This window comes from Simochromis diagramma, unplaced genomic scaffold (assembly GCF_900408965.1).
Source record: "Simochromis diagramma unplaced genomic scaffold, fSimDia1.1 OVJJ01000604.1, whole genome shotgun sequence".
In the NCBI taxonomy this organism is placed as follows: Eukaryota; Metazoa; Chordata; class Actinopteri; order Cichliformes; family Cichlidae; genus Simochromis; species Simochromis diagramma.
In genome coordinates this window covers 2,547,277-2,572,477 of record NW_024387416.1, presented here as the reverse complement: position 1 = coordinate 2,572,477, position 25,201 = coordinate 2,547,277, and the positions used below count along the sequence as shown (strand labels likewise).

Genomic DNA, 25,201 nt, shown 5'->3' with positions numbered 1-25,201 from the left:
TCCTCGCTTTAACTAAAGAACAGTAAACTTATAACGGTTTTATTAAGGAGACTTGGATGATTGATTAGCAACACCGTTGCAGTTGTGCTGTCTTGTTGCTGTTTGCACTGCTCAAATCTTTTCATTTTTCCACAGGGACCTGCGGAGTAACATGATCAGTCATATTGAACCAGGAGCTTTTCTTGGCTTGCCAGCACTAAAGCGACTGTGAGTATTGCTGTAGCTCTGCTGTCTCTTTAATGTGGTTTCTCTATGTGTGTGTGTGTGTGTGTGTGTGTGTGTGTGTGTGTGTGTGTGTGTGTGTGTGTGTGTGTGTGTGTGTGTGTGTACTCCATATTCCCACATTCAGGCCCTCAGGGATTGTCGAGGTGTTCTTGTTTTTAAACCTTTCAAAGGATTGCCTTAGTTATATTTCAGTTGAGAACAGAATCTTGTTAGGAGACAGATTTTGTTCAGCTTGTCTTCTCTTAAACTATTAATTGAAATTGTGTTTTGTTGGTCACATGTTATTTTAACCCTTTAAAGCCGGTCGGAGCGGGCACGCTCAGTTTTGCGTAACTATTTTTAAATCCCGGTAGCTCTGCAACCACGTAAGCTAGCGCAATAATTTTTTTGCATATGAAACCGGAGGAGTTGTACTTACATCTTATGCCATCAGCTTGTCCTAGGTCACGGTTTCCTTCCACATATAGCTTTGCAAAAACTGCATAAAAAGCGCTTGCAGCAACAAAAACATAATATTCAAGAAACACGCTTTGCCGATCCGATCAGCTGTTTGTAACACTTCCTACGTCCATCAGCACGAACTATCGCATATCCGCCATGACCTGCCCGAAACCGGAAGTGGCATCATTTTCGTGGAAATGTAGTTTTTTACCATCAGGGCCTTGTAAGGCTATACTGGTGTTTTTAAAAGTTATGTTTGACTTTATGACTTTCTGTGTCGTTTCTGGGATGCTTAGAAGTCAAATTGCACTGCTGGAAATAGTTTATTTTGATGCATATGCTGTTTTTTTTGCAAATTTGCATTATAATACTTATTTTAGTTTTTCCTGCAGTATATAAAAATTGCTGAATTTCAAAAATAAAACTATGAAGACACTCAAAATAAATTTCCTGTGGTGGGAAACTACCGTATTTCCCGGACTACAAAGCGCACCTGAATATTAGCCGCACAAGCTAAAATCAGGGGAAAATCCTGTTTTGTACATCGATTAGCCGCACCTGACTAAAAGCCGCAGGTGTTTCAATGTTGACTTATCATATGTAAGAGAATATGCACAAAGCGAATTGTCAGGAAAGAGATGGCTGTTTCGAGACACACCCCTTCATGCTTCATGAATGAGTAACAAATGTAGTACATAACAATAACCTACAGCACACCAGAAAAATAGATTCGCACTACCTTTTAGGCTCAGGTGCAGTGACACAGCTTTAACAAGAAGAAAAGTCAGTCATTCACCACCATCTTCCTGCGCACTAAAACCACCAAAGTCCTCTTCTCCAGTGTCGGATACGAACAGGCTCAGGATGGCTTCGTCATCCACTCTCAGCTTCTTTCCTTCGTTGTCACTTTCAAAACCAAACAAATCCTCGCTGTCAGAGTCGAACACCCTCTGAAGGGCCGTGGTGTCCTCCTCTCCATCATGCAGCAGTCCAGCCCTTCGAAATCCGTTGGTGATCATGGATGTTTTTACACTTTTCCACGCTGTCAGATTCCACCTGTGGAGTTGAGCATAACTTGCTTTTCGCAAGTTTATCGCCGCTCGTCATCCACGCCTCCGGCTGAACGCGTAGCGCTACTTTGAAGTTTATTTTTCGCGCTACTTGTACGGCACTATGTTGCCTGGCGGATGGACATGTGACCAACATACCACTCTTGAACTGTGCGTCTGATCACATGCCCTTCCGCCAGGCAACATAGTGCCGTACAACAGCGGAACAAACAAAACAAATCGTCTTACGATATGACAAAAATCATGGACAATCCATAGAAAAGCCGCACCTGACTAAAAGCCGCAGGGTTCAAAGCTTGTGCAAAAAGTAGCGGCTTATAGCCCGACAATTACGGTATTTTGTGCAACTTTTTTGTATTTACAGTTTTGAGGGATAAGCCTCTTAAATTTCTCTAACTAGAAATATATGTTTAAAAAAACAAAAACGATTTTCAATTTTTTTTGTAGTTTATTGCACTTTTTTGCAATTTATGTAATTACTATGCACTTAATGCAGACATATTATTAAAATTTGGGCTATAATGGTTCTATTGATGTATAGCAATTTGAAATGCTCCCAAAAATGGCACTACAGCATGTAAAAATATAATATAAGCTCTGGCGGACTTGGTTCTATGGTAGGTCTTAAAGGGTTAAACTATTTTCTCCTAGTGATTTGAAAAACAATGTTATTGCTGGAAATCCACAGATTTTTTACTAGGAGTTGGTCAGAGTCCAATTCTGTTGCTTTCTCTCTGCATTTGTTCTCTCAAGAGCAGTTGTTCTAGCACCTATAATGGTTAAGAAGCTACTGGCACAAGTCTTTCTGAGTTTCTTAAACAGTAAAACATAGTATTCCAAAGAACTTTGAATTTCGGTCTATGTGGGAGTTACTTAGCAGCAAAGATGTGTAACTTCGTGTGAAAAAAGCTTTTTGAAAACCTGATTTTTGGGTAAAGTCAGCAGGAAGTTTCAGGTTATCTTTTCTTCTTGAAGATCAGTTATGTAACCTCAGATTGAGCTTTTTGTTCTTTAAAATAAAGTGTTTTGATGTGAACTGATGAATTCACGAACACGGGAGACGTGCGTCATCATCTCGTGCCTGCCTTGTTGTTAGTGCCACTGCACGCAGTTCAGACTTGTGCCGTGTTGTAAATGTTATGTAAATGTTACTGGGAATGACCCTGTTAGGCTGCCTTCACAACAAATTAACGGGAAAAAAAGTTTTCGTCGGAATCTCGTCTCGTCTTATTGCTACTGGGTTGTTTTGTCTGGTCAGACATCACAGCACACACCGTGCAGACTTATATTTTTTCGCACTCAGACGTCTTTTAGCACGTATGCGTGTGTGATGTCTATGAATATCTACGGAGGATAACTCTGATATGCAAAAAAACGTAACTCTCAAATCCATCTGGGTGCCGCGTGCTTGTTTAGGGCGTCGAACGTAAGCGCGTCGCCGCGTGTTTCCCTTTTGTGGATGTGCGCGCATGAGAGCGAGAGCAAGAACACAGCATGAATTGGAATCATCCGACAGCACCCAGTCCCTGCCAACACAAACTTGAGCTTGGCTGCTGCTGTAGAGCAATAAGAACAAGACAGGAAGGCATTCAGCTCCTCGGATCAGAATTGGCCCCGTTTCCTCCTCGATGCATATTCTCTGATGGATACGTGCCTGTCTATATGTCCTCTGCATATTAAAATCTAAAACACACACAGATATCGTTAAAGGCCTTTCTTATCGCCACAGAGATCATCGTGGAAACACGTGCTCCAGTTTACAGTTTGGCTTTGTAGCAAAGTTTAATTGGCCCCACCGCCTGTCTCAGTTCATTTCAAAGGGTAACAGTCACTCGGCTGTGAAAGGGAGGGAGCACAGAAGAGCAAAGGAGACGATGAGGTAGTACTGGACTCTGGGAATGTAAACACAGAAGCCCTACATCAAGGCTTGGCATTACAAGCGACACATTCGCTCGGCTTTTTTAATATACATTTTTTATTTATTTATTTTTTGTGGAAAATGGGAGTGGAGTTAATTTGCAGACTTTGCCAGTTTTTATGGCTCATTCATATGTCATAAGTTTTGCCAGGGTTTGTAATGTCATGAAACGCCTCAGAAACTTGGCACGTAATGCTTTAGCCCTTATCTTTGACTTTACTCTAGCCCCCTCCCCAATCGCCTAATTAGAGTTTTCCCATCCTCACTTCAAGATGTGCCATTTGGAGGCCTCATTTATCTTGCGTGCCATGTCACAGAGCACAGGAGCATTTAAAGCGAAGGCTGCAGATTGAAGGCCACAATAAAAAGCTCACATTTACACATCTTAAAGGAAAGATTGTGCTGCAGAGAAGAGAAACAAGTTTCCTAACTCCTTGAGAGTGTCCCCACTTTTCACTCGTGCCAGAATATTTACACTGTTGTACACCACACGCAGATCAACTTCAGGGCTCCAAAACCCTGCATTAAAAATGGTCCAAAGCATTCATTACTCAGTATTTATTAGGCTCCAGAAACACTTGTTTCAAAGCCCACAGCTCTTCACTGTAGCTTCAGTGCAGGTTTTTCCATTAGAGTGCACACTGAGACGACTTCCAGCATCACTACAACATCATTACGGTTGTGTGTGTGTTTTTCGGGCTTAGGAACGTTCGCTCCAAATCAAAGAGAGACGTTATATAACTGTTTTGACAGGCGATGCGGCGCTCGTGTCGATGAGAAGACAGAATGCGTAAAAACTGGCGCAGGTCTCCACTGAATTTGTGTTCAGCCCGCACCAGTGACAAGTTTAAAAAGAAAAAAGATGTTAAGACGGGTATAATAATGATCTCTCTTACAAGAGAGCTAACATCTGATCTAGACGTAGTCAGCTGCTCCCAGCTGGGTTTCTTTATTCACGCTGAGAGCTTGGGTGTAGGCCGCGCTGCTGGTTACAACCCCGTGGGCCAAGATAAGTATATCCCTTACCTGACTTTACACACAGTTCACACACTCAATTTCTCCGCACTAAAACATTTAAGCAGACTTCTCCCAACACTACAGCATTCTCAGACCCTATGGATTCCTTTAGGCTCGGCGCTCCTTACTCGGCATTCCTCCCAACAGCTGAACGATTCCCACTCGAACCTTATCACATCGGGCTATTTTTGCTTCAGCTCCTCAAATGTGCTGCTCTGGAGCGCTCCTCTGTGCTGTTAATTTGCTGCGTGCCTGTGGCCAAAAGACATGCATGTGACTTCACTCAGTAACAAAGTGACACTTTTTTCTGTTTTTAGCTATTTTAACAAATATTCTCGAGGCTCCTGGTGTAGCTGTAACTTTAGCAGTTGAATCCAGGCGATAATGGGAGATGAAAGCACGCCCGCCTCACTTCTATATCCTCCCATGACACACAAATTTGGCAGGCCCGCAAAAGGAGGCTTTTTCTTTACTTCCAAGTGAAACTAATAACCTCACAGCGTAAAAGTCCACGGCCGGCACCTTAAGGCGCAACACCAATAATTACATAAATTCTGGGATGCTAGGATATACCTGCCAGCTGTTTTTCAGGTATCATTTTTGCGTTAGTATCACCTTCCTCAAGCACCCGAACATATAGTTTTGCTGGCGGCAAGCTGAGGTAACGATCTGCCTTTTCTCACTGGCTCTTGTTTCATTTCTTGCCACTTTGCAACAATTGGTTTCCTCGCACAGAGGTTTATATGTTACAGCTATAACAAGGGTTTGATTCAATGCTGTCTCCCTGGAAACTGAAAAATTGCCGCCTTGCTTTCTTGTTTTGAAGTAGGTTTTTGGATAATGGTAAAAGCTTAAATTAATGTTATTATTGAACCAAAGACCTACAGTCTACATCTAGTAGATTATAAGGATATACCATTCCCCTCTTCTCAGTATTATATTTTAGTGCCATTGTTTTGGGTTTCTGGGTCGCAGCATTAATTCAGAGGTTTTGGTCTCACCTCCATCATTAGCCTTGGTCCCAGTCACAGCTGTATTTGGAAAAAATACAAATCTTGTTAGACGCCACAATGTGGCAACTAAGTCAGTTTCCCTCTGACAGCATGCCAGAAACACAGCTTAACCAGAATGCTAACAGTGCTTAGTTGCACTACTGTTACCAGATTTATGTGTTAATGAAAGAAGTAGTTAATCCACTGAAACATTTTACTTTTTATTATTTTAGTTTATTGAGGTCTTTGGACATCAGAAAATATTCAGTACTTGCGCAATAACATGCGTCTTTATTATTGTTATTATTAGCTGTAGTAGTATTGAGGTTGTATAAACATCTTTATGTTTATGACTCTTGGATTATCCCTTGATGATGATTATATCTGCTGAAGGCGGTGTGCTCCAGCTGACCTGGAGCTTCCTTCGGTGAATATTTCTGAATGTTGGTAGAGTCAGTGTAATTCACAGAGGCAGCCTCCATCTTTTCCCCGTTAAGCCCCTGAACCGTCTCCGAGTTTCCTTTTTGAAAGAGTCTCTGACACTTCCATCTGATGTTTGCAAGAGACATCATGTCAGGTCACATGAAGGGGAGAAACACACACTTTTCCTGCATTTGACATTAATCACGGGTGATTAATCACCTACCACAGTGTTGCTGTGCCTTTGATGTGTAGGTTCCCCCCGCAGGCCCACACAGACATTATCTAAAATCACCTTGGAAGTTGTAAGCCTGTCGGCTGAATTTGGAGATCTCTGTCTCAACCTGCCTCTGTTGAACTTGCCTTTTTTCTTTTAAACCTACTGTTTTTTATCTCAGCAACTCAGCAGCGTTTCTCGAGGTGTTCATTTATGTTCCAATACATTTGCAGCTCAGATGAAGACAACTCGATGATCTTTTGGCCCAGTGGTCCCCAACCTTTTTTTTTTTTCTGGCATACTTTTCAAGTAACTTTAGTAAAACTCATTTAAACTGGATGCAGACAACTTTCAGCTTACCGCTTCTCAGTTATTGTTACCATTGAGGTTGAAAGACCTCAGAGGAGGAGATTCAAGTAGTCAAGGATGGTTATGTGACAGTGGAGGACACCAGGGATAGGGTGATCTGCTGTGGCGACTCTTAAAGGCATCAGCTGAAAGAAGAAAGAGAAGATCTGTTATGTTCAGTCTGATTTCTTTATCTATACAATTAGCTAGTGAACTCCTAGGGATTTAAATTATTTGTTTATTTTTTGATCATTACTTATCTACTGTAATACAATTTGTCTGCTGTTTTGTGCCAATTAACTTTTCTGTCTCACTTCATTAAACGTAGTAGTACAGCTAATCTCTGAGTACCCCTGGTTAAGAGTCACCGTGGTAGAACAACACGGCTCTTAGATTGGTTTATTTCTTCAGCTGTCAAACAAATAAAATGTCATTCTTCTTCTGTGTGCACTGCAGAGACCTGGCCAACAACAGCATCAGCTGTCTTAACAGCGACATCTTTAAAGGTCTATCCAGTCTGATCCGACTGTAAGTCATTTGCTGTGAATGTGATCTAGTCATGTCTTTATAGTACATCCCAAATATAACCTCTTTTTTTTTTCTCCCCTCTCAGAAACCTTACAGGGAACATGTTCTCTTCATTGGCTCAGGGGACCTTTGACAGCTTGGTGTCTCTGAAGGCGCTGTGAGTATGCTCAGCTTGAAAAGAAACTTCATGCACGTGGCCATTGTCAGTCTGTTTGATGGTGCTCGATCACCTAAACTGACCCCAGGTGTTGTTTTTGTCCATCTCCAGGGACTTCAAGACACCTTACCTGCTGTGTGACTGCAACCTTCTCTGGCTGCTGCGCTGGATCAGAGACAGGAAAATCTCTGTAAGGAACACAGAGTGCTCCTACCCACAGTCTCTACAGGGTCAGTCAGTTACCTCCATCAGGCCGGAGCTCTTTACATGCGGTACGGAGACACACACGCACACGTTAAAATATAATCGTTTGAACATCCTGCAACAGAACTGCATCATTTTAATTGGCGCTGACTCGGATCTGCCATTTGTCCTGTCTTAAACATGTCTAAATAACTGAGCAGCAGCTCAGACGACTGTACAGTCAAAATGCTGCGCTGTCCCTTTAACGTCTCTGTTTTGGTATCAGTGAGGTTAGTGTTTGGGTAACAGGGGCTTGTGCAATGACACGGGAGATAAGACAAGGGCTGCCCAGGCCAGCGCTGCCTTTGTTTGTACTTGCTCATGTCTTATCGGTTTGGCACTCATCTCAGTGAGGGATTATGAAATGTATGGCGTAGATTTAGCAGAAGCTGCTGGCCTGACATGAATTACAAATGGCACTAAAAGTACTGAGAATTTAAAGATGCAGTTTTAACTTGTATAGTAAACAGAACTGGAAAAATGAGCGACGCTTCATTTTTATTTTGAGAAATACCGCCTGACTCGCCTGCTTGTTTTCCTCAGACGCTCCACTCGAGCTGCCCTCCTTCCAGCTGACCCCATCCCAGCGACAGGTCGTCTTTCAGGGGGACAGCCTGCCGTTCCAGTGTCAGGCCTCCCTCGTGGCAGAGGACATGCAGGTGCTGTGGTACCACAGGGGCCACATGGTCAAGCCTGATGCCACTCAAGGCATCTTCATTGAAAAGCGCATTGTGCAGAACTGCTCGCTGATTGCCAGGTATGAAGATAGGTGTTCGTGTATTCTGCAGTTCATAGGAATTTACATAGCCACCTTGACCAATTAACATAAAATATATTATATTTTCATGGTTTCCATCAGTGCATTGACCATCTCAAACATCCAACCTGGTTTTACGGGCAACTGGGAGTGTCGGGTCAGGACAAGCAGGGGAAACACCACCAGGACGGTCCACATTGTGGTGCTGCAAAGTTCAGCCAAGTACTGCGTCCCTGAACGTGTCTCCAACAACAAGGGAGAGTTCAGGTGGATACTTATTCCTTTTTTTTCTCTTTTTAAACTTAAAACCACTTAAAACTCAAAAATCCAGTGTGATGGAATATACCAAAGGTGAAGTAATAAATAATTTCCTTTGTGATTGAAGTGTATTCTTGCTGTGTTGGAGCAGTTGCGTTATTGTGCAAGCAGCACCCCCTTGTGGCCAAACGGTGTTACTCCTTCAGTTACCAGATTGGACCTATTTTGGCTCACATGACACAGCCTGAAGAGGAAATAAACAGCAATTTATTTAAATCCTCCCAGGTGGCCACGCACCTTAGCAGGGATCAGAGCCTACCTGCCCTGCAACCGACTGCCATCGAGCGGAAGCACGTACTCGGGCAGCTCCGGTGAAGAGCAGCGGGCTTGGCGTTACTGTGATCGCGAGGGCCAATGGGCAGAAGAGGATTATTCCCGCTGCCAGTTTCAGAAGGATGTCACAAGATTCCTCAATGTCATCAACCAGGTTTGTATCTGGCCATTCAGGCTGTGATTTGATGGTTTTGAGCTTCCTCGTACCTGTGGCCCACAGCTCTCTATTCATGCCCAGTTTTGTTTTTCCTAGATGCCTCTAAATGAGAGCAATGTGGTGACTATAGCTCAACGCCTGTTTGTCTACACGAAGGATGCTGCCAACTTCTCAGACAAGATGGATATCATCTTTGTGGCTGAGATGATCGAAAAGTTTGGGAAGTTTGTTGAGAAGTTTAAAGACGTAAGTGGATGTGCTTATGTGTTCGCATCTAATTGTTTCTCTTTTAAAAACTTGGGAGTATGCGCTGCTGAGTTGGATGTAGTTGGAAATCTTGTTGTGTCTCTTTGTCTCCTAGCTGGGTCAGGTGATGGTCAGCATGGCCAGTAACCTGATGCTGGCCGACGAGAGGGTGTTGTCGATGGCTCAGCGTGAAGCCATGGCCTGCTCCCGTATCATCGCCTGCCTCCAGAAGATTGCCGCTTACCGCCCAGCTACACCTCAGGCCTTCCCCCTGGTTAGCCTCACCAACAGCATTTAGACATGTTGCACTACAGATTATGTGTAACGCAGAGCTGCATTTGACTCTTTCTGTTGTCCTTCCAGACCTCCCCTAACATTGCACTGGACGTCCACTTTGTCAAGGTCAGCGACTGGAATGGTATGTCCTGCGTGTTACTGCAGAGGGCCATCCCTGAGCGCCCCATCGGCCAGGACCGCCAGCTCACCTTCAAATGTAACACAAGCAGCTCGTTTTCCAGCATCTTTTACAAGGTCAGCTCCTGCCAGGAAAAAAAAAAACTAGTTTGCAGTTTCATTAGGCGGAACTTTTATTTGTGGACAGCTTCTGAATTTATAAATGAATTCATCAGATTTTAGTCGTAACAGCATCTTTTGAGTAGTTTAACATGTCAAGTTGTTCTTTCATTGTGTTTTTTGTCTTTATAGAGCACTGCAGCGGAGGCTTCCCTGCAGTTTCCCCAGTCTCTCCTTACTGAGGCTGTACCTCCTGGGCAGCCAGAGGACACGGTCTACAAGCTCCACCTACTTGGCTTCCACAATGGCAAGTTTTTTCCATCCACTGGCAACTCCTCCCAACTTGCTGATGGAGGGCGGAGGAGAAGTGTAGCCACACCTGTCATCATGGCCAAGATAGGTGAGTCGTGATGTTGCAGGCATAGTGGTGAACCCTAACCTGACAAAAGGTCAGCTCTTCTAATCAACAAGGACACATTGTCAGGAAACAAACTGAAAACCTAAAGTGCTTTACCCCACTGTGTACTTGGCATCAGATGGCATGACTCCACGCGTCCTGAAGACCCCCGTTAATGTCACCCTGCGCCTGTTTGCCCGCGGCTCAGATGCTGTGTCCGCCTGCTGGAACTTGAGCCAGGCGGGAGGTCAGGGAGGATGGCAGAGCGACGGCTGCCGCATATTAGACCATCACGACAATTTCACAACCATATCATGCAACTCTCTGGGCAACTATGGCCTGCTTATGGTAGGTTGGGCTGCCTCTTTATGTTCACTGGGGATTTTGTGAGGCGATCAGCACCCGTGTGCACAGTATGACCTCACTGGCCCTCTAGTATATCTCTTTATGATCTCATTCTTGTTTCAGGATCTCAGCGCTATGGAATATTCCTCGCCAAGCATTAAGCCACTGCACCCAGTTATCTACGCCACCACTGTCATACTCCTCCTGTGCCTGGCCACCATTATTATAAGCTATATCTACCATCACAGGTAAGAGAATAAACCAGTGGTATTGAACGGCGTTCCCATAAGCCCCCTTTTCTCATTCATAGCTCTGCAATCTGTTGTTTCTGCGACTGCAGGTCTGTCCGAGTGAGCCGGAAGTTTTGGCACATGTTGATCAACCTCTGCTTCCACATCTCCCTCACCTGTGGGGTTTTTATAGGTGGCATCAATCAGACGCGATTCTCAAGCGTCTGTCAAGCAGTGAGTATACAGCGCCCGCACACTCCGAGCCTCTCCCAGCCTCCCCGCCGCATTTGCTTCCACTTTGAATGTTTTCTAGGAATAAGAAGTTGAAAAAGTTGCCTTTGGCTAAAATCACTGCACTTGTGAAACTCTGAGGGTGGGGTGGCATAGAAAGATACTGTAGCTTGTTTCATGGCTTGAGGCAACCCTGCACCTCTCCTCAAGGTGTGCTGAAATGGGACGCACTACTTTTTCTTCTTTCTTTTTCTTTTTCTTTTTTAAATTGCACCAATCTGGATGCAAGACCTTGTTGATTTATTGAATGTGCTTTGATGTAAAACGATATTTTCTAATGTTAATATCCAACTCAATGTGATGATGATGTCTTAAGCAGAAGATGCACTAAACAAAAATATCTACAGTGTGCTCCGTTCTCTTACTTTTATCGATTAAAGAATAGAGCTGAAGAGGCACATTTTGTCATACTGACACTCACTGATTTCGCTGCTACTATAATGGTCCATTCTCTCCTAGGTGGGCATTTTGCTGCACTACTCCACTCTCGCTACCACTCTCTGGGTGGGTGTGACTGCAAGGAACATTTACAAGCAAGTGACGCGCAAGGCCAAACGCTACGAGGAGCTGGACGAGCCGCCGCCACCGCCGCGGCCAATGCTGAGGTTTGACTCTCTCACCGCAGCAGACGTGTGGCAAAAGTGGTGCCTTTTTAAACTACACCCTCCAAATGATAGCCTTGTGCAACCGTCTGAACATGTAGTAATTCTACTAATGGCTTCAGAGCTTTTGTTTCACCCAGCTCTATCTTTTTATTATCCTGGAAGTGAAGAAATGAACCAGAGCTTCACTTATTTTGTGCCTGCTTCCTTTGCAGCATGTGTGGATCGCACAGGCACAGTTGAATTAATAGCAGTACAGCAAAATCCGTATGCTTGTAAATACCACATAAACTAGACTCAGGCTCTTTAACTGTTCAGATAAACAGGACTGTGCATTTCGTCCGTCGAGATGTGTGCGTGTGATTCTTCCTGTGCATAAATCTGTAGCAGCAGGCAGCTTTTATAATGTGAACCAAGCTTGAGCTGTCGTGTGTTTTTTACACAAATTATAAAACATATCTGTATATATACTCAGCATACCTTCCCTTTAATGTGTATATGCCGTTTCTGTTGTTATATGTGGCCACATTTTAGTGAGGCTGCCACCACACGGTGTCACTGTAGAAGCCCGAAGCATCACCTGATCTCTTTTATTTCCTTCATGCCTATTTTATCATTCAAAGACTGAAACAGAACTACCTCTCTTTCCTTTCTCCAAAAGATTCTACTTAATTGGCGGAGGGATACCCATCATAGTCTGTGGGATCACTGCTGCAGCAAACATCAAAAACTACGGCAGCCAGATCAATGCGCCATAGTAAGTAGAACTTTAGTAAACGGTCATTAAAGTTTCCTTCTCTTGGTTTGATTTCATGGAAACGCCGTGCCATTTTATCTGGTCAACAGATTCACATATTTTTCTACCTTCTGTCTTTAAGAGAAATTGGCTTTGTGGTTGTCCAGGACAGACTGCACTGCATTAGCTCGAATATTTTTATGAGGGAAGGTTTATTCCCTCCAGTTCTGATTATAGATGCCTTTTAATGATATGCGCATCCAAGCAACGAGAAACTGCTGCCAGTTTACAGCGAGCTCCCCCGCCCCGCTCTCTACGGCGGCAGCTGTTTAGATTGTGTAGCGTGGCTGACTAATTGAGAAATCTGGAGCCGTATCTGTCTTGGAGTCTTTGGAGCTTAATTAATTTCTTGCAACCAAAACAAATTCAGCCTGTGTTATTAAATGTAATGGGACAGCAAGTGTAAGAATGAGACGCAAAACTTTTTCCAGAGTAATTTCGAGTTTCTCGGGTTAATAATCACAGCGACAGATTAAGACGGGGAGACGAGGTATTGTTTTAATGAGGGAAAACTTTACCATTAGCATGTTCGGTAAATTTAAATGAATGCTAAACGTTGAGCCTGATATAGAGTTGGAAAAAAAAAGCCACATCTGATGTCTGAATCGTCTTATCTCTGTCTTCATTAGTTGCTGGATGGCGTGGGAGCCGAGCATCGGAGCATTTTATGGCCCGGTAGTTTTTATCATCTTTGTGGACTGCATGTACTTCCTCAGCATCCTGCTGCAGCTGCGCCGGCACCCTGAGCGCCGTTACGAGCTCAAAGAGCCAACCGAAGAGCAGCAGCATCTGGCTCCGGCCAACACTGAGGTTGGGCCCGATGCTCCCGGCAGCCACTGCCACCCCCTCACCCTCCAGCTTCAGCCACATGAGGCGTCCTCTTCATTAGTGTTTCCCCCGCACACTGTGCCACTGTCGGCTCTGGAGAACGAGCACACCTTCGCTGGGCAGTTGATGGGTGCAGCAGGGGCATTGGGGCTGTACGCAGCCCTGTGGGTGTTCGGCGCCATGGCGGTATCACAGGACCACCCCTTTGATTTAGCTTTCACCTGCTTGTTTGGGGTGGCGGCGCTGGCGCTCGGGGCCTTCATGGTTGCTCATCACTGCGTCAACAGACAAGATATGAGGCGCCACTGGTCCCAGGTCTGTTGCTCCGGGAGACGAGCGTACTCCGCACAGGAGGACACCCTTCTGCCTCAGCCAGGCGTGGCGATGATATCCACGACAGGATCTGACAACAAGGCAGATGGGGAGTCAGCCAAGTGCGGCCACAGCAGCGCGGACTCTTCCTATACAAACAAGAGCGCCCCGAGCATGCGCAACTCCGCCCACGGCAGCAAGCTGACCAATCTCCACGCGGAGGCTGCACAGTGCAAGTCAGCCTCAGCATCAGCGGCAGCCAATGGCGCTGCTATTTTGGACAACAGCCTGACCGAGCATTCACTAGACAATGAAATCAAAATGCACGTGTCACCGCTCGAGGTCCAGTTCCACCCCGTGAACAACGCGAGCAACCCGGCCGCCACCGTCGCCGCCACCGCCAACGGCCACATAAGCAGGCATCACAAAAACAGAGCGCGGACGCACAGGGCGAGTCGGCTCACCGTGCTGCGAGAGTACGCCTACGACGTGCCTACCAGCGTGGAGGGCAGCGTGCAGAGCGCCCCACACAGGAGACACCATCACTACGACATGGCAGCTCGCAACAGCAGACGAGCGGCCTACATGGCGTACAGGGAGCGGCATCAGAGCCAGCTGCAACAGGACAGCAGCGACAGCGCCAGCCTGCCGCGGCGCTCCCGCTACTCAGATAAAGGAGGCGGCAGCACGCTGGGGAAAGGATCTGTGGTAACCGTAGAGACTGAGCAGTCGGTTACCGCGGCAGGGTCGAGCTCAAGTAGAGACTCTGCTTCTGCAAAGCAGCCTGGCAGCACGGGACTGGAAAGCCACCCTAAGTCTTATGGGCTGAACCTTATCACTCACAACGGTGGCGCGCTTAAAGAGAATGGACAGGCAGTGGCTGTAATTAAAGCGGACAGTGCAGCCGCAGTAAAGACCGGCTTGTGGAAACATGAAACTACTGTGTAGCAACCGTTTCTGTGCTAAAGACTGCATAATAATGTGCTCACAACTTTAAGCTGTGAATGTCTGGTTTAGTTGTTTGATTGTACTTTTATTTTTTCCTTGAAAAAAGAAAAAAATTGGAAAATAGTAGCCGAATTATGGCCAATGAACTGACTTTGTAGATATGTTTCTGTAAATGTTCTATTTTTATAACTTTTAATCCACCACTTTGAGAGTTTTGTACATGAAACCGCATGGTCTGAGCTGTGTGGCCCTGTGCGTACCGTTAACCTGGAGCCTTTTTCCCCCCGTTTTCTAGTTTGTTCCAACAATAATTAAAACAAAAGTTCCATTTACCTAATTTAGAGATTTGTTTCTTGCACTTGCACCCACGATCTCATCTTTTGCTCTCTGCAGCCACTGCAAAGGTGAGTCAGAGCTGTTTTGTTTCCAGGAATTACTCTCCCTGACAATATATGACATGCTGGTAATTGGGTTTTTCGCTGACCTTCGGGTGGCCTCGGGTTCCTTTCTCTACAGTGGTGCAGCACTTTAATTGCAGCTGGCTGTGGCTGTGGGCTCTATGGGTGTTTTCTTGCTGCCTGCTGGCAGATTTGATGAGTGCGCCTTACTTTCGGGGCACCCGCTGTCTTAATGCGCCCGGCTGTGATTGACAGCTGACTCTCAGGGCAAGTGAAGCTGCCATGAGAAGAAAGGATAATGAGAGAAGTGTCTTCTTCTCCTTGCAGCGCTTTCCATTCTCCATCTCCTCCACAGCTGACAGCTGAACTGGAGTTCCACTCGCTGCTTGACATCGCTGTTGGGGCAGAGCGTGTAAGAGACTCAAAGTGTGATTTGACTGCTTGAGTACTCGAGATGAATTGCTGTGACTTTTTGCTGGGCGAATGCCATGTAGCATGTAGACTTGGTGGTTCTGTCAACAGCAACGAGCTTGATGTTGGCTCAGCTCCCTAGCTGTGTAAGAGCATAGGTATATAATGACTTCATTTGCCACCAGTGAATATTTGGTGGTAAACTCAATCACCACTAAAACACATGAATGCACAGTGTTGTGTTTATAGCAGAATGGATGTAGACGATTTAACATCACCCAATGATTTGTGGAGACGTGATTTTAGCAAATTTTAGGAACCTAAAGTACTCAAATACACTAATACCTTCAATCCTGGTTAACATGAGCCAAATGTGCTTCTAAGTTTATGTTAAATAGATAAATAACAGGAGGAGCATATGTAGTAAAATTAGACAACCTGCAAAACTTTACATTTTAATATAATTTTAAAAGGATCCAGAATACACGTCTCCTTCCTAAGACAGAAATGCACCAGGTCATTGTAACAGTAGGGACTGAAATTTAGATGCAGATGACTTTTGGGAGGACCAAGCTCAGACTAAATGACAAAATAACTTGTTCCGAGTGATGTATTCACATCTTCACAGCCTGCCATTAACTAACCAACATAAAATGTTGGAAGGTCAGACGTAAAACTACGCCAGCAATTTTTCACATGTAGGAACCGATCAGTAATCGCCGTCTACAGATCACCCCATTCACAGGAGACACCGAGAGAGACTGCAGCTCCAATAACTCCAATTTTTCATTAATGGCATATTAATAAAACACATATTTCACTCGGGCAAAGATATATTGCCTGGCCATCTTGGATGTGACAAATTATAATAAGACTTTTGAATTATGTAGAGAGCAGTTAGGCCTTGATTAGTGGCAGGCTCGCTGATTCCCCGGAGGCATGAAAGACTGATCTTCAAATAATCGCAAAGGTTCTTCAGCGCTGCCATCTGTTATAAAGTTCATTTGAGGCAGTCTGCGTGGCGGGGAATGACAATCGGACGGTGTTGGTGCTGCGTGGGGAAAAAGCTCATCAAGGCAAATAAACTGATAGTATCTCGGCTTTAAGATCACTGGGACACCTTGGGCAGAAATCGATAATAAATTAAGATAAAACAAATTAAGTCATTTAGGCCTTTTCTTAATCTCATTCGGGGGTCTTGGGGTTAGATCACCCATCTCCAAAATAATAAATCAGTGATGAGAGAATTACATTCAGACACCAAAAGCATCAATTACAGCTGAACGCTTTATTTTCAGACATGGCAGGATCTCTCCGCCCCGTTTCCACTTAGTCTGCTCTGTAGAGCGCATCCGAGCACAATTCCTTACCGGGAGGCCCAGGAACGACCAACATCAGACAAGTGATGTGTTGTTTACATTTTCCAGTTGCTGCTCATGGTGCCTGGAGGAAGCATCTGGCTCTGTTGTGGAAGCTTGCCACTGGAATGAAGATTGATACTTTCTAGTACATGAAGCCATCTGACTGCTGATTGTAATTACGTGGATCTGGCTGTCCAGAGGATCCGCTTTCTGCTTTTTTCTTCTTAACTTGCAATATTCTCGTTACCCAATAGAAACCTGACATATAGATTAAAGAATTAATTAGCATCCAGAGTTTGTCATGATCACTGTCACCTTTAAGCATCTGTCTGCACCGATAATTGGCGATTTGTATATTCTGGCGAGCTAAAGGAGACACTTTAAATATTTGCAAATGAGGTAAACACGCATCAGTGTTAAGGTTATGTTTAAAGGGGACCTATTATGCTAATATCCAGCTCCATGTTTTCATCACAGGAGTCCGCTTTGTGACACCCCAGGTAACCCGAGGTGAACCTCTCTCTGAAACAAGCCCTCCTGTCTCTTTAAGAACCGCTCTCATGTTTTCCAATTGGCTCCCCCTCGCCTGGCTTCCTCAAACAAAACCTATATGTATTGACATAGATATTTGTTTTTATTTGTTAGTTAAATACTACGTAGGAAGATGTCTGATTTAATGTGTGGCTGTCCAAAAATCTTAAGGGCATTTCCCAGTATGCAAATACACAATTTATCAAAACAAATCATATACAGATCCAGTTAGTAATTAAAAATGACAACATTAGATACAATGTTAAAATCTAAAGTTATCAAATGCCCCTGAGCAGTCCTTGCCTTTAAATGTACCTCTCTTCTCCTGTCCTGTCTGTCTTTTTACATCTTTGTCCATCTCTGAAATTACTTTGCACTGTTTTCTGTCCCTGAGAAATACAGTTGCTGTACCTTTAGCTAGCAGACACACTGTGCAACCGACTGTTGAGCTAATACAAATGTTGCATTTTATATTACCTGCCACTCAAAAATGCTCGCTCCTCTTCAGTAGCTCTAGCTAGATGGTCAACTACAACTTATGGCTGAGTATAAACACTATAAAGATACTTTTAAACCTCAAGTAATTGGCTCGTTTTGAAAACGTGAGGAGTAGAAAGTACAGATATTTGTGTTAAAATGTAGGGAGTAAAAGTAACAAGTTGTCCAAAAAATAACTACTCAAGTAACGTACAGATACATGAAAATTCTAGTACAGTAACTAAGTACAACTACTTTATTTCTTGCCACCTCTACTTTTTACTTAGTTAAAGGACCAAATAGCAAACAGAGTGACACAATGAAGAAGTGGATGCAAGAGGAAGAAGAGGGTAATTCAAAAACAATACTCGGTGCTTATTAGGCTTGCCTACTTCCATAAGGAAGTGAGGCAACCTTGGTGTAAGGAGGTCCATGCTGAGCTGACATCGGTTTAGCACAAGTCTAAAAGGCTGCCTAAAACCCAGTGAGTGTTAAGAACAGCCTGAAATTACTATTACACGCTCTGACCTAATTTTCTCCACTGTCTATATAACAGATCATTAGCAAAAGCATTATGAACCCTGTTGAAGCCCTACTGTATGTCAGGGCTCTTACAAACATGTTTCCCAACATTCTAGCACAGTTTTAAGATAAATGCAAGTTCAGGCTGAAAACGACAGCCGTCCTTCATGCTTTTCATACTTTTGCATTATTTTAATTGATATCTTATTCAATGAGAAAATGATGTATTTTCCGCCTCATTTTCTTCAGAATGGCTTACCCACGTCTTCCCCTGTACCAAATTTGCATTTTTCAAACTTGATTTTCATGCTGATAAAGTTAAATAGTTTTTTATGGAAACTGAATCCGAAATAGGAAAAACTTGCCGAACCACATTATGTAACTGTTTTATTAAAAGAATTACAATTGAAGGCAAATGCAAAGTATTAAAGATGATGGGAAGCCTGGATGGTGTTTAGTATGTTTGTCTTTAGTTAGTAAGTTCAGGAGGTAAACGCTCGATGGACTGTGGGTTAACGTGAACTTTGACCTTTCCATTTAATGGTTGTAGTGCTGATGCTTCAATGTCAAAGGCAGCTTAGCTTGTATTCATTTGTTGCTCAGCTGCTGGGACACAGACCAGACTTCCTGTTTGAAAAGTTTTCATTCTAGGAGATTTTTCTTTTTCTTTTTTTTTTTTAGCCTCTGATCAAACCATGCCCTTCAAGTTGTAGCTCATATTTGACAGTCCATAACTTCTCAAAGGGGAAAAAATCCCAGCAAAAAACGTGGAATCTTATTACTTCCTGTCATATCGTTTTTGATAGCATAATGGGTTCTGCTATTGCCTCCGTGACATTCAGTCATGGGTCAGCGTAAGATTAATGCTTCACCTTTCTGCCTTAATTCATTCAAACTCATTGAGCCTTCCATAGGTCTTATTGGCAGAAGCCCCGGTTAAATAACACAATCCGCCCGTTATGGGTTTAGAAATTGCGGCTCCGTGTCTCATTTGTAAAATCACCCTACAATCAGCTTCAGTTTTCACGATGAACTTCTCCGCCCTTTTGTTGTACATCCGCCATAAATTTCAGCCTTAACCAATGGTTGTTTTCATAGCACTGGAACGGCTGCGATGAAAAATGCGATGTAAACTTTGTAAATGCTTTGATGAATCGAAGTGCTGGAATTCTAATATCGGCACAGTCTCCTTATTAAATACAGCGCAGAGGCCTTGTGCAAACCCAAATATATCTTGATTAAACTTTGGGCACCATTAGAGATGAGGACAGAAATAGATGCTCACTTTTTTTTTTCATCTCACAGGGGGCGGCATGAGAAGAGGGAGGCTGTGCTGCTGGCTTGATCATTAAATCAGTTATACTTGTGTGTGTGTGTGTGTGTCTGTGTGTGTGTGTGTGTGTGTGTGTGTGTGTGTGTGTGAGAGAGAGAGAGAGAGAGAGAGAGAGAGAGAACTCCAAGACAGTGTAAATGGTAATTCCTTCTTTGTATTTCGATTGCTGAGATATTGATCGCCCACAAGTAAGTAAAATCAAAGTTTTCAGTTGACCTTGTTCTTGCTATGATTTTAAAGCTCTCATTCACTCTACCCTGTGCCCCACCACCCACCAAAGTCACAGCAACGTAACCTCTTACACTGCCATATAATAATGACATCAAGCCATCTGCAGAGCTCACATCCCATGTGTTGGCAGACCTGTGCTCTCATTAATGCCCTCATATTGCCATCCATCTACCTGTGCCGGTCTGGCTATACAGATTTGGCTTCCTCTTTCTGTCCAGGTGCTCTGTTATTTATAGCCACCTAAAAAAAAAAAGTTTCAGTCATTGTTCATGGTGACAGTTGGAGAGAGTAACCCTCCCTGTTGTGTGCATTTGAGGAATCAAAAGGTTAGCTATTGGTATACATGTGTCTTGTCAATATAAGTTTTTGGGGAACAAAATTGAAGCAGTAAGTGGCTACATCTTAGTCAGCTTAAAAGAAAAGAACGTATTTAAAAGTAAGTCAAAGCCATTATTGCAATTTGTTTTCCTTTGAAACATTTTTTGAAACTTTTTAGAGGTTCAAGCACCAATATTTTCGAACATTTAAAAAAAGAGGCAGGACAGATTCTGTATTTTGTGTTTTGTTTTTTTCAGGTACCTTTTATAAATTGAAAATTTTATAAAAATTTAAATGAGAAAAAAGAGGCAGGGCAGCCATGTGATCCCACTTTCATTGATGCTAGGGCAAGCTAAACTAACAAATCTATCTACCATAGACAAGACAAAGGCTTCTAACTTAGTTTTGTGTAGGCTGTGCATGAGCATAAAGTTCTGTGCAAACTGTGCAAGGAGTCCAGTCCTTGTTGCTGATCATTTTCAGATGAATGTTTTTTGTTTGTTTGTTTGTTTGTTAAGCGACTTAAAACTGGCCTATGAATCACTCAAGCATAAAACAGGCATCTAACTCTTTGGATGAATCACTGTTGTGTTTACATATAATGGAAAACTTAGCAAAACGCCAATTTTAAAACATTGCATATGATGGTACGGTGTGCAGTGTGTCCTTAAAAAGTTTGAGGAAACTGGAAAAGTGGAGTGCAAAAGAAGTGACAGGTCTAAAAATGACTAACTAAAGCAGATGGACCATATCTGACAGTCATGTCTTTAAGAAATAGAAAAAAAATCCAACAAAGAGCTGACAAAGGACCTGAGAGATACATGTGGATCTTCAGCTGATCCATCTCCTCTTTAGCAAGCCTCATCAAAGATAGTATAATTGGCTGACAAGCTTTAACTAAAGAAGTGAAACATAGAAAAAAGGTGGCTAAATTGCACAAGAACTGGACTGAAAATCTGATGTAGTGTTGACTCCAAATTTGACATTTTTTTGTTCAAATTATCAGAACAAAAAATAACATCAACATCCAAAGAAGAGCTTTGGAATATCCTTTAAGACCTGGGGGCCTGGCCTGGAGCAATACAGCTAAACTATGATGAACACTAAAGCTGGTTAGAACTGTACAACGCTTGTTTTTGTCTTATACGCTGTATTTCCATTGATGTTTTCACGTGTTTTAATAAATGGCTGCACACATTTCCCATTTTCCTTGCAAAACACAAAGAAATCAGACTTTTGCAGAGGTCCAGCAATCATCTTAACTTTTCAGGAAGCACTGGCCAAAGTGAGCCTGTGTAACATTTGAAAAACAATGTTTCAAATAAAAAGTTACATTTATAAGCCAATTATTAGTCAATTTTCTGTCATAATTACTCTGTACACATGTTGTTGTCACACTGTGTTTCAGCTTTTATTAAAAGTATTTGTTGAAGTGAGGCAGGCTGGGTTGTATCTCAAAGTGTTTTTTAGAGTCATGATTAAATGTTTTGGATAGAAAAATGCTCACAGGGCATAAAACAGAAAACTTGAAGCAAACTGCAGTCGAGTGTGCACCTTTCACCTTGATGAACAATAGGCTATGCCTTGATGAATCACTCAGGAAGCTGGAAGTTTAAGAAGAATAAATCTGCTGAAATTCACGTCAAGTATGTGGACCAACTGAGCACCAGGTGCATACATACGCATCATCTGAATGTGTTTCATGTATATGCCAGAAATAAATATGTCTAAAAATATCTGATATGCCAAGGTTTAAAGTTACGTTATCCAACAGAGGCATCAAAGTCATTTAAGGATGAAGCTCTTGTTGGGAGAAATGTCAGCAATTTCCCATGATACCTGCTGAGCAAATGGCCTCCTGTTTGGTGATTTGTCTGACGCTGTCAGTTGTGTTTAACTGAACTGAGAGTGTGTTTAGCAAAACAAAACAAAAAATCACTTGAAATTGCTCAGTTTTAGCTGCCATGAAACAGATGCGCAGCGTTGTTAAAAATGTTCTAATCTTCAAAAAAGCTGACAGCTGACTTGACTTGCTAAGAAGCAGCCTGGCTTATCTTTCACTGTGGGCTTTACTGTCAGCTGTAGTGGGGCCGTTTCATCGTGTGGCTACAGTACGTGTGGAAAATCTCCACTTTATTTCTTTCTGGACATAGTCGTCTGTCTAAAAACTGATATGTTGTCTGCACTGTGGTTTTGTTTGTGACTGTGTGTGAGTGTATGTGATTCCCGTCAAGTGCTCTGTGCGCGTGCGGGTGGGCGCATTTATCTGCAGACCCCGTTTTTTGTTGTTGTGTTTTTTATCAGGCAGCATCCCGAAGTGTTTTGGCTTCAGCAGAGTTATATAACTGTCTAAACTGTTTGTGGCAAGTTGGGAAAGTGAAGCGATTTATGATGAAAACACTGTTATTAAAGACCCCTCGTGGTCACTGAACCACAATGTAAAAGTTTAATGTAGCCTATGGCGTGCCAAACAAACCACACTGTAGCAGAGGCGCCATAAATTCAGCATACAACTGTGGATTATGGCAAAGTGCATTCCTAAAGAGCTGTCTCAAAGAAAAGGTATGTGGACACCACAATAATATACCCAAATGGGACTGAATACCACTGCAAAACCACAGGCGTTAATGCCTCGGCCACTCTTCTGGGGTAGGATTTGTTAAACTTGTTGGCTGCAGGGACTCGCGCTTGTTAATCCAGAAGAGGTCAGGGATGTGTTGGGTGATAAGGCCTGGCTTGCAGACAGCATTCCAGAAGATTCAAAATATGTTAGATGAAACTGAGGTCAGCCAAGTCCCTCTATCCAAAACTGGAAATCCCTTTATTTATGGATCTGGCTCTGTGAAAGAGGACAATATTATGATGTAACAGCACATAAACAGCCTCAGACTGTATTTGTTAAAAGTGTTACCCAGACCCAAGGGGATTTTCAGAACTGTTTTTAAATGTGGTACCAAGGAAGGCGGGGGGTATTCTAAAAATAGTACATGCATCCTTGTTTTAAGTTCACCTTTTCGAATTTAATTCAATTTATTTATATAATAACACATCAAAACAACAGTCACCTCGTTGTGCTTTATATTGTACAGACCATACAATATTGCAGAGAAAATCCCAGCAATCAGACGACCCCCGTATGAGCAAGCACTTGGCGACAGTGGAAAGGAAAAACTCCCTTTTGACAGGAAGAAACCTTCAGCAGAACCAGACTCAGGAAGGGGGGAGGGGAGACAGGACAGCCAGAGATTAATAATAACTAATGATGACATGCAGAGTCGTTTGTAAGGACATAGTGAGTGAAGAAGAAGCACTCAGTGCATCATTAATATATTAAGTTTTAAACCTAATCTTAAAAGTAAAGAGGGTGTCTGTCTTCTGAATCCAAACTGGGAGCTGGTTCCATGGAAAACAAGCCTGCAACCTGAAAACTCGTCCTCCCATTCTAGTTTTAAACACCCTACTAACCAAGTAGCCAACAATCTAAGAGCCAAGTGCTCTGATGGGTCCTGGCACTATGGGGTTTGTCAGATAAGACTGAATAAAGTTCATTTGTTACTGACTTTGTATTTGAGGAAAAGGATTTAACAGGGAAGATGGTAGCTATGGTAGCTGGGAGAGACTCCACAATCCTGATAAGGATAAGCGAAAGAGGATGGATGGATGGAGCAGTTTAATATTTGCATTGAAGGTCACATACTGGTCAAAAACTACCCCAAGATTTCTCACGGTGTTATTGGATGCCAAGGTAATGCAGAGAGTAAAACTTATTTTTCTAGAATTTTTAGAGACAAGTACGATGACCTTAGTTTTATCTGAATGTAGAAGCAGGAAATTAGAGGTCATTGGCTCTTTATGCCTTTAAGACCTTCTTGCAGTTTGACTAATTGGTGTGTGTCATCTGGCATCATGGATAGAAGAAGCAAAAGTAAAGGTGTTGGGCAATGGTAGATAATGGACCAAACTAAAAAACTATAAACCCAGTTCCAAAAAAAGTTGTGATGCCATCCATAAATGCAGGTTAAAGTTGTATCATGCCAAGAAAACGCCATGTGTGAACATGATTCAGTAATGCTGCTGTCTTCTCTGGTTCAAAGCCCAAAGCCGAAGTGTAAAACTTTTCTGTTGTGATGTTAAATTCTTTTTAGAAAACATGGACATTGTGTCCTCCAGACTAAAGAGGAAGGGAAACACCCAGCATGTTATCAGCACTCATTTCAAAAGCCTGCATCTCTGACGGTATGGAGGTGCATTAGTGCCTATGGAACTGGTAGCCTGAACATCTGGAAAGGCCTGTCTACGGTGAAGACATTTCAACAAACATTTGGGGCATCAGGAAATGAAAAATACAAACCAGGACTGTTGCGAATCAGTCAGGAATGGGACAACATTCCTCACCTAAATGTCCAGCAGTGGCAAACGTGGCCCCCATTTTTTTTGAGACGTGTTGAGACCTAATTTCTTTCTGAAAATGTTACATTTTCACAGCTGAAACATTTGATATGTGTTCTATGTTCTATTGTGAATAAAATATTGAGATTTGAGATGTGCAAATCATTGGATTTTACACACCACCTAATATTTTGGGGGAAATGGAGTTGTAAGAAATGCATCGTTTTGCAACTAAAACTGGCTTTCAGTGCTGCATCTATCTATGTTAAAGGACTCACTGAGGAGGAACATACAGTTTTTCCCAGAAAAGGGGGAACTGGATCCCCTACTCAGGTAGTTATATAATGCCTTAGAGACACAGATTGATTGTATCTGCAGTGGCTAACACTGCTTGTATAAAGATGAATCCGTGAATATGTCCAGTAAATAACTGGAATTAATCGATTAACCTTCCAGAAACTCTGCGATTTGCGATTAAAAAAGGTAAAAATAAACTTTTTTTTTAAAAAATTTGTTAAACTGGAAATTGTTAAATAAGTTAGATTAGAAATGAAACCCCTGACTAACAAACAGAGCTCCCTATATACCATCACCATCATCACTTACCACCCACCTAAGCTCGTTCCCGCCAAACAACTGTG

At 43.0% G+C, this 25,201-nt stretch overlaps 1 protein-coding gene across 1 annotated transcript in view; it reads left to right on the top strand.

The window, feature by feature from the left end:
- adgra3 (adhesion G protein-coupled receptor A3) overlaps positions 1-14,926 on the top strand; it is a 29,406-nt gene extending 14,480 nt beyond the window's left edge. Inside the window, exons 3-19 of the mRNA XM_040012222.1 lie at positions 136-207; positions 7,105-7,176; positions 7,262-7,333; positions 7,445-7,605; positions 8,120-8,333; positions 8,436-8,600; positions 8,877-9,078; positions 9,178-9,327; positions 9,443-9,601; positions 9,691-9,858; positions 10,033-10,240; positions 10,377-10,585; positions 10,706-10,830; positions 10,923-11,046; positions 11,563-11,708; positions 12,367-12,462; positions 13,131-14,926. Coding sequence (XP_039868156.1) covers positions 136-207; positions 7,105-7,176; positions 7,262-7,333; positions 7,445-7,605; positions 8,120-8,333; positions 8,436-8,600; positions 8,877-9,078; positions 9,178-9,327; positions 9,443-9,601; positions 9,691-9,858; positions 10,033-10,240; positions 10,377-10,585; positions 10,706-10,830; positions 10,923-11,046; positions 11,563-11,708; positions 12,367-12,462; positions 13,131-14,589 — 3,802 coding nt within the window. The 3' untranslated portion in view covers positions 14,590-14,926. The remainder of the gene's footprint in view (positions 1-135; positions 208-7,104; positions 7,177-7,261; positions 7,334-7,444; positions 7,606-8,119; positions 8,334-8,435; positions 8,601-8,876; positions 9,079-9,177; positions 9,328-9,442; positions 9,602-9,690; positions 9,859-10,032; positions 10,241-10,376; positions 10,586-10,705; positions 10,831-10,922; positions 11,047-11,562; positions 11,709-12,366; positions 12,463-13,130) is intronic.
- The last annotated feature ends 10,275 nt before the right edge of the window (positions 14,927-25,201 follow it).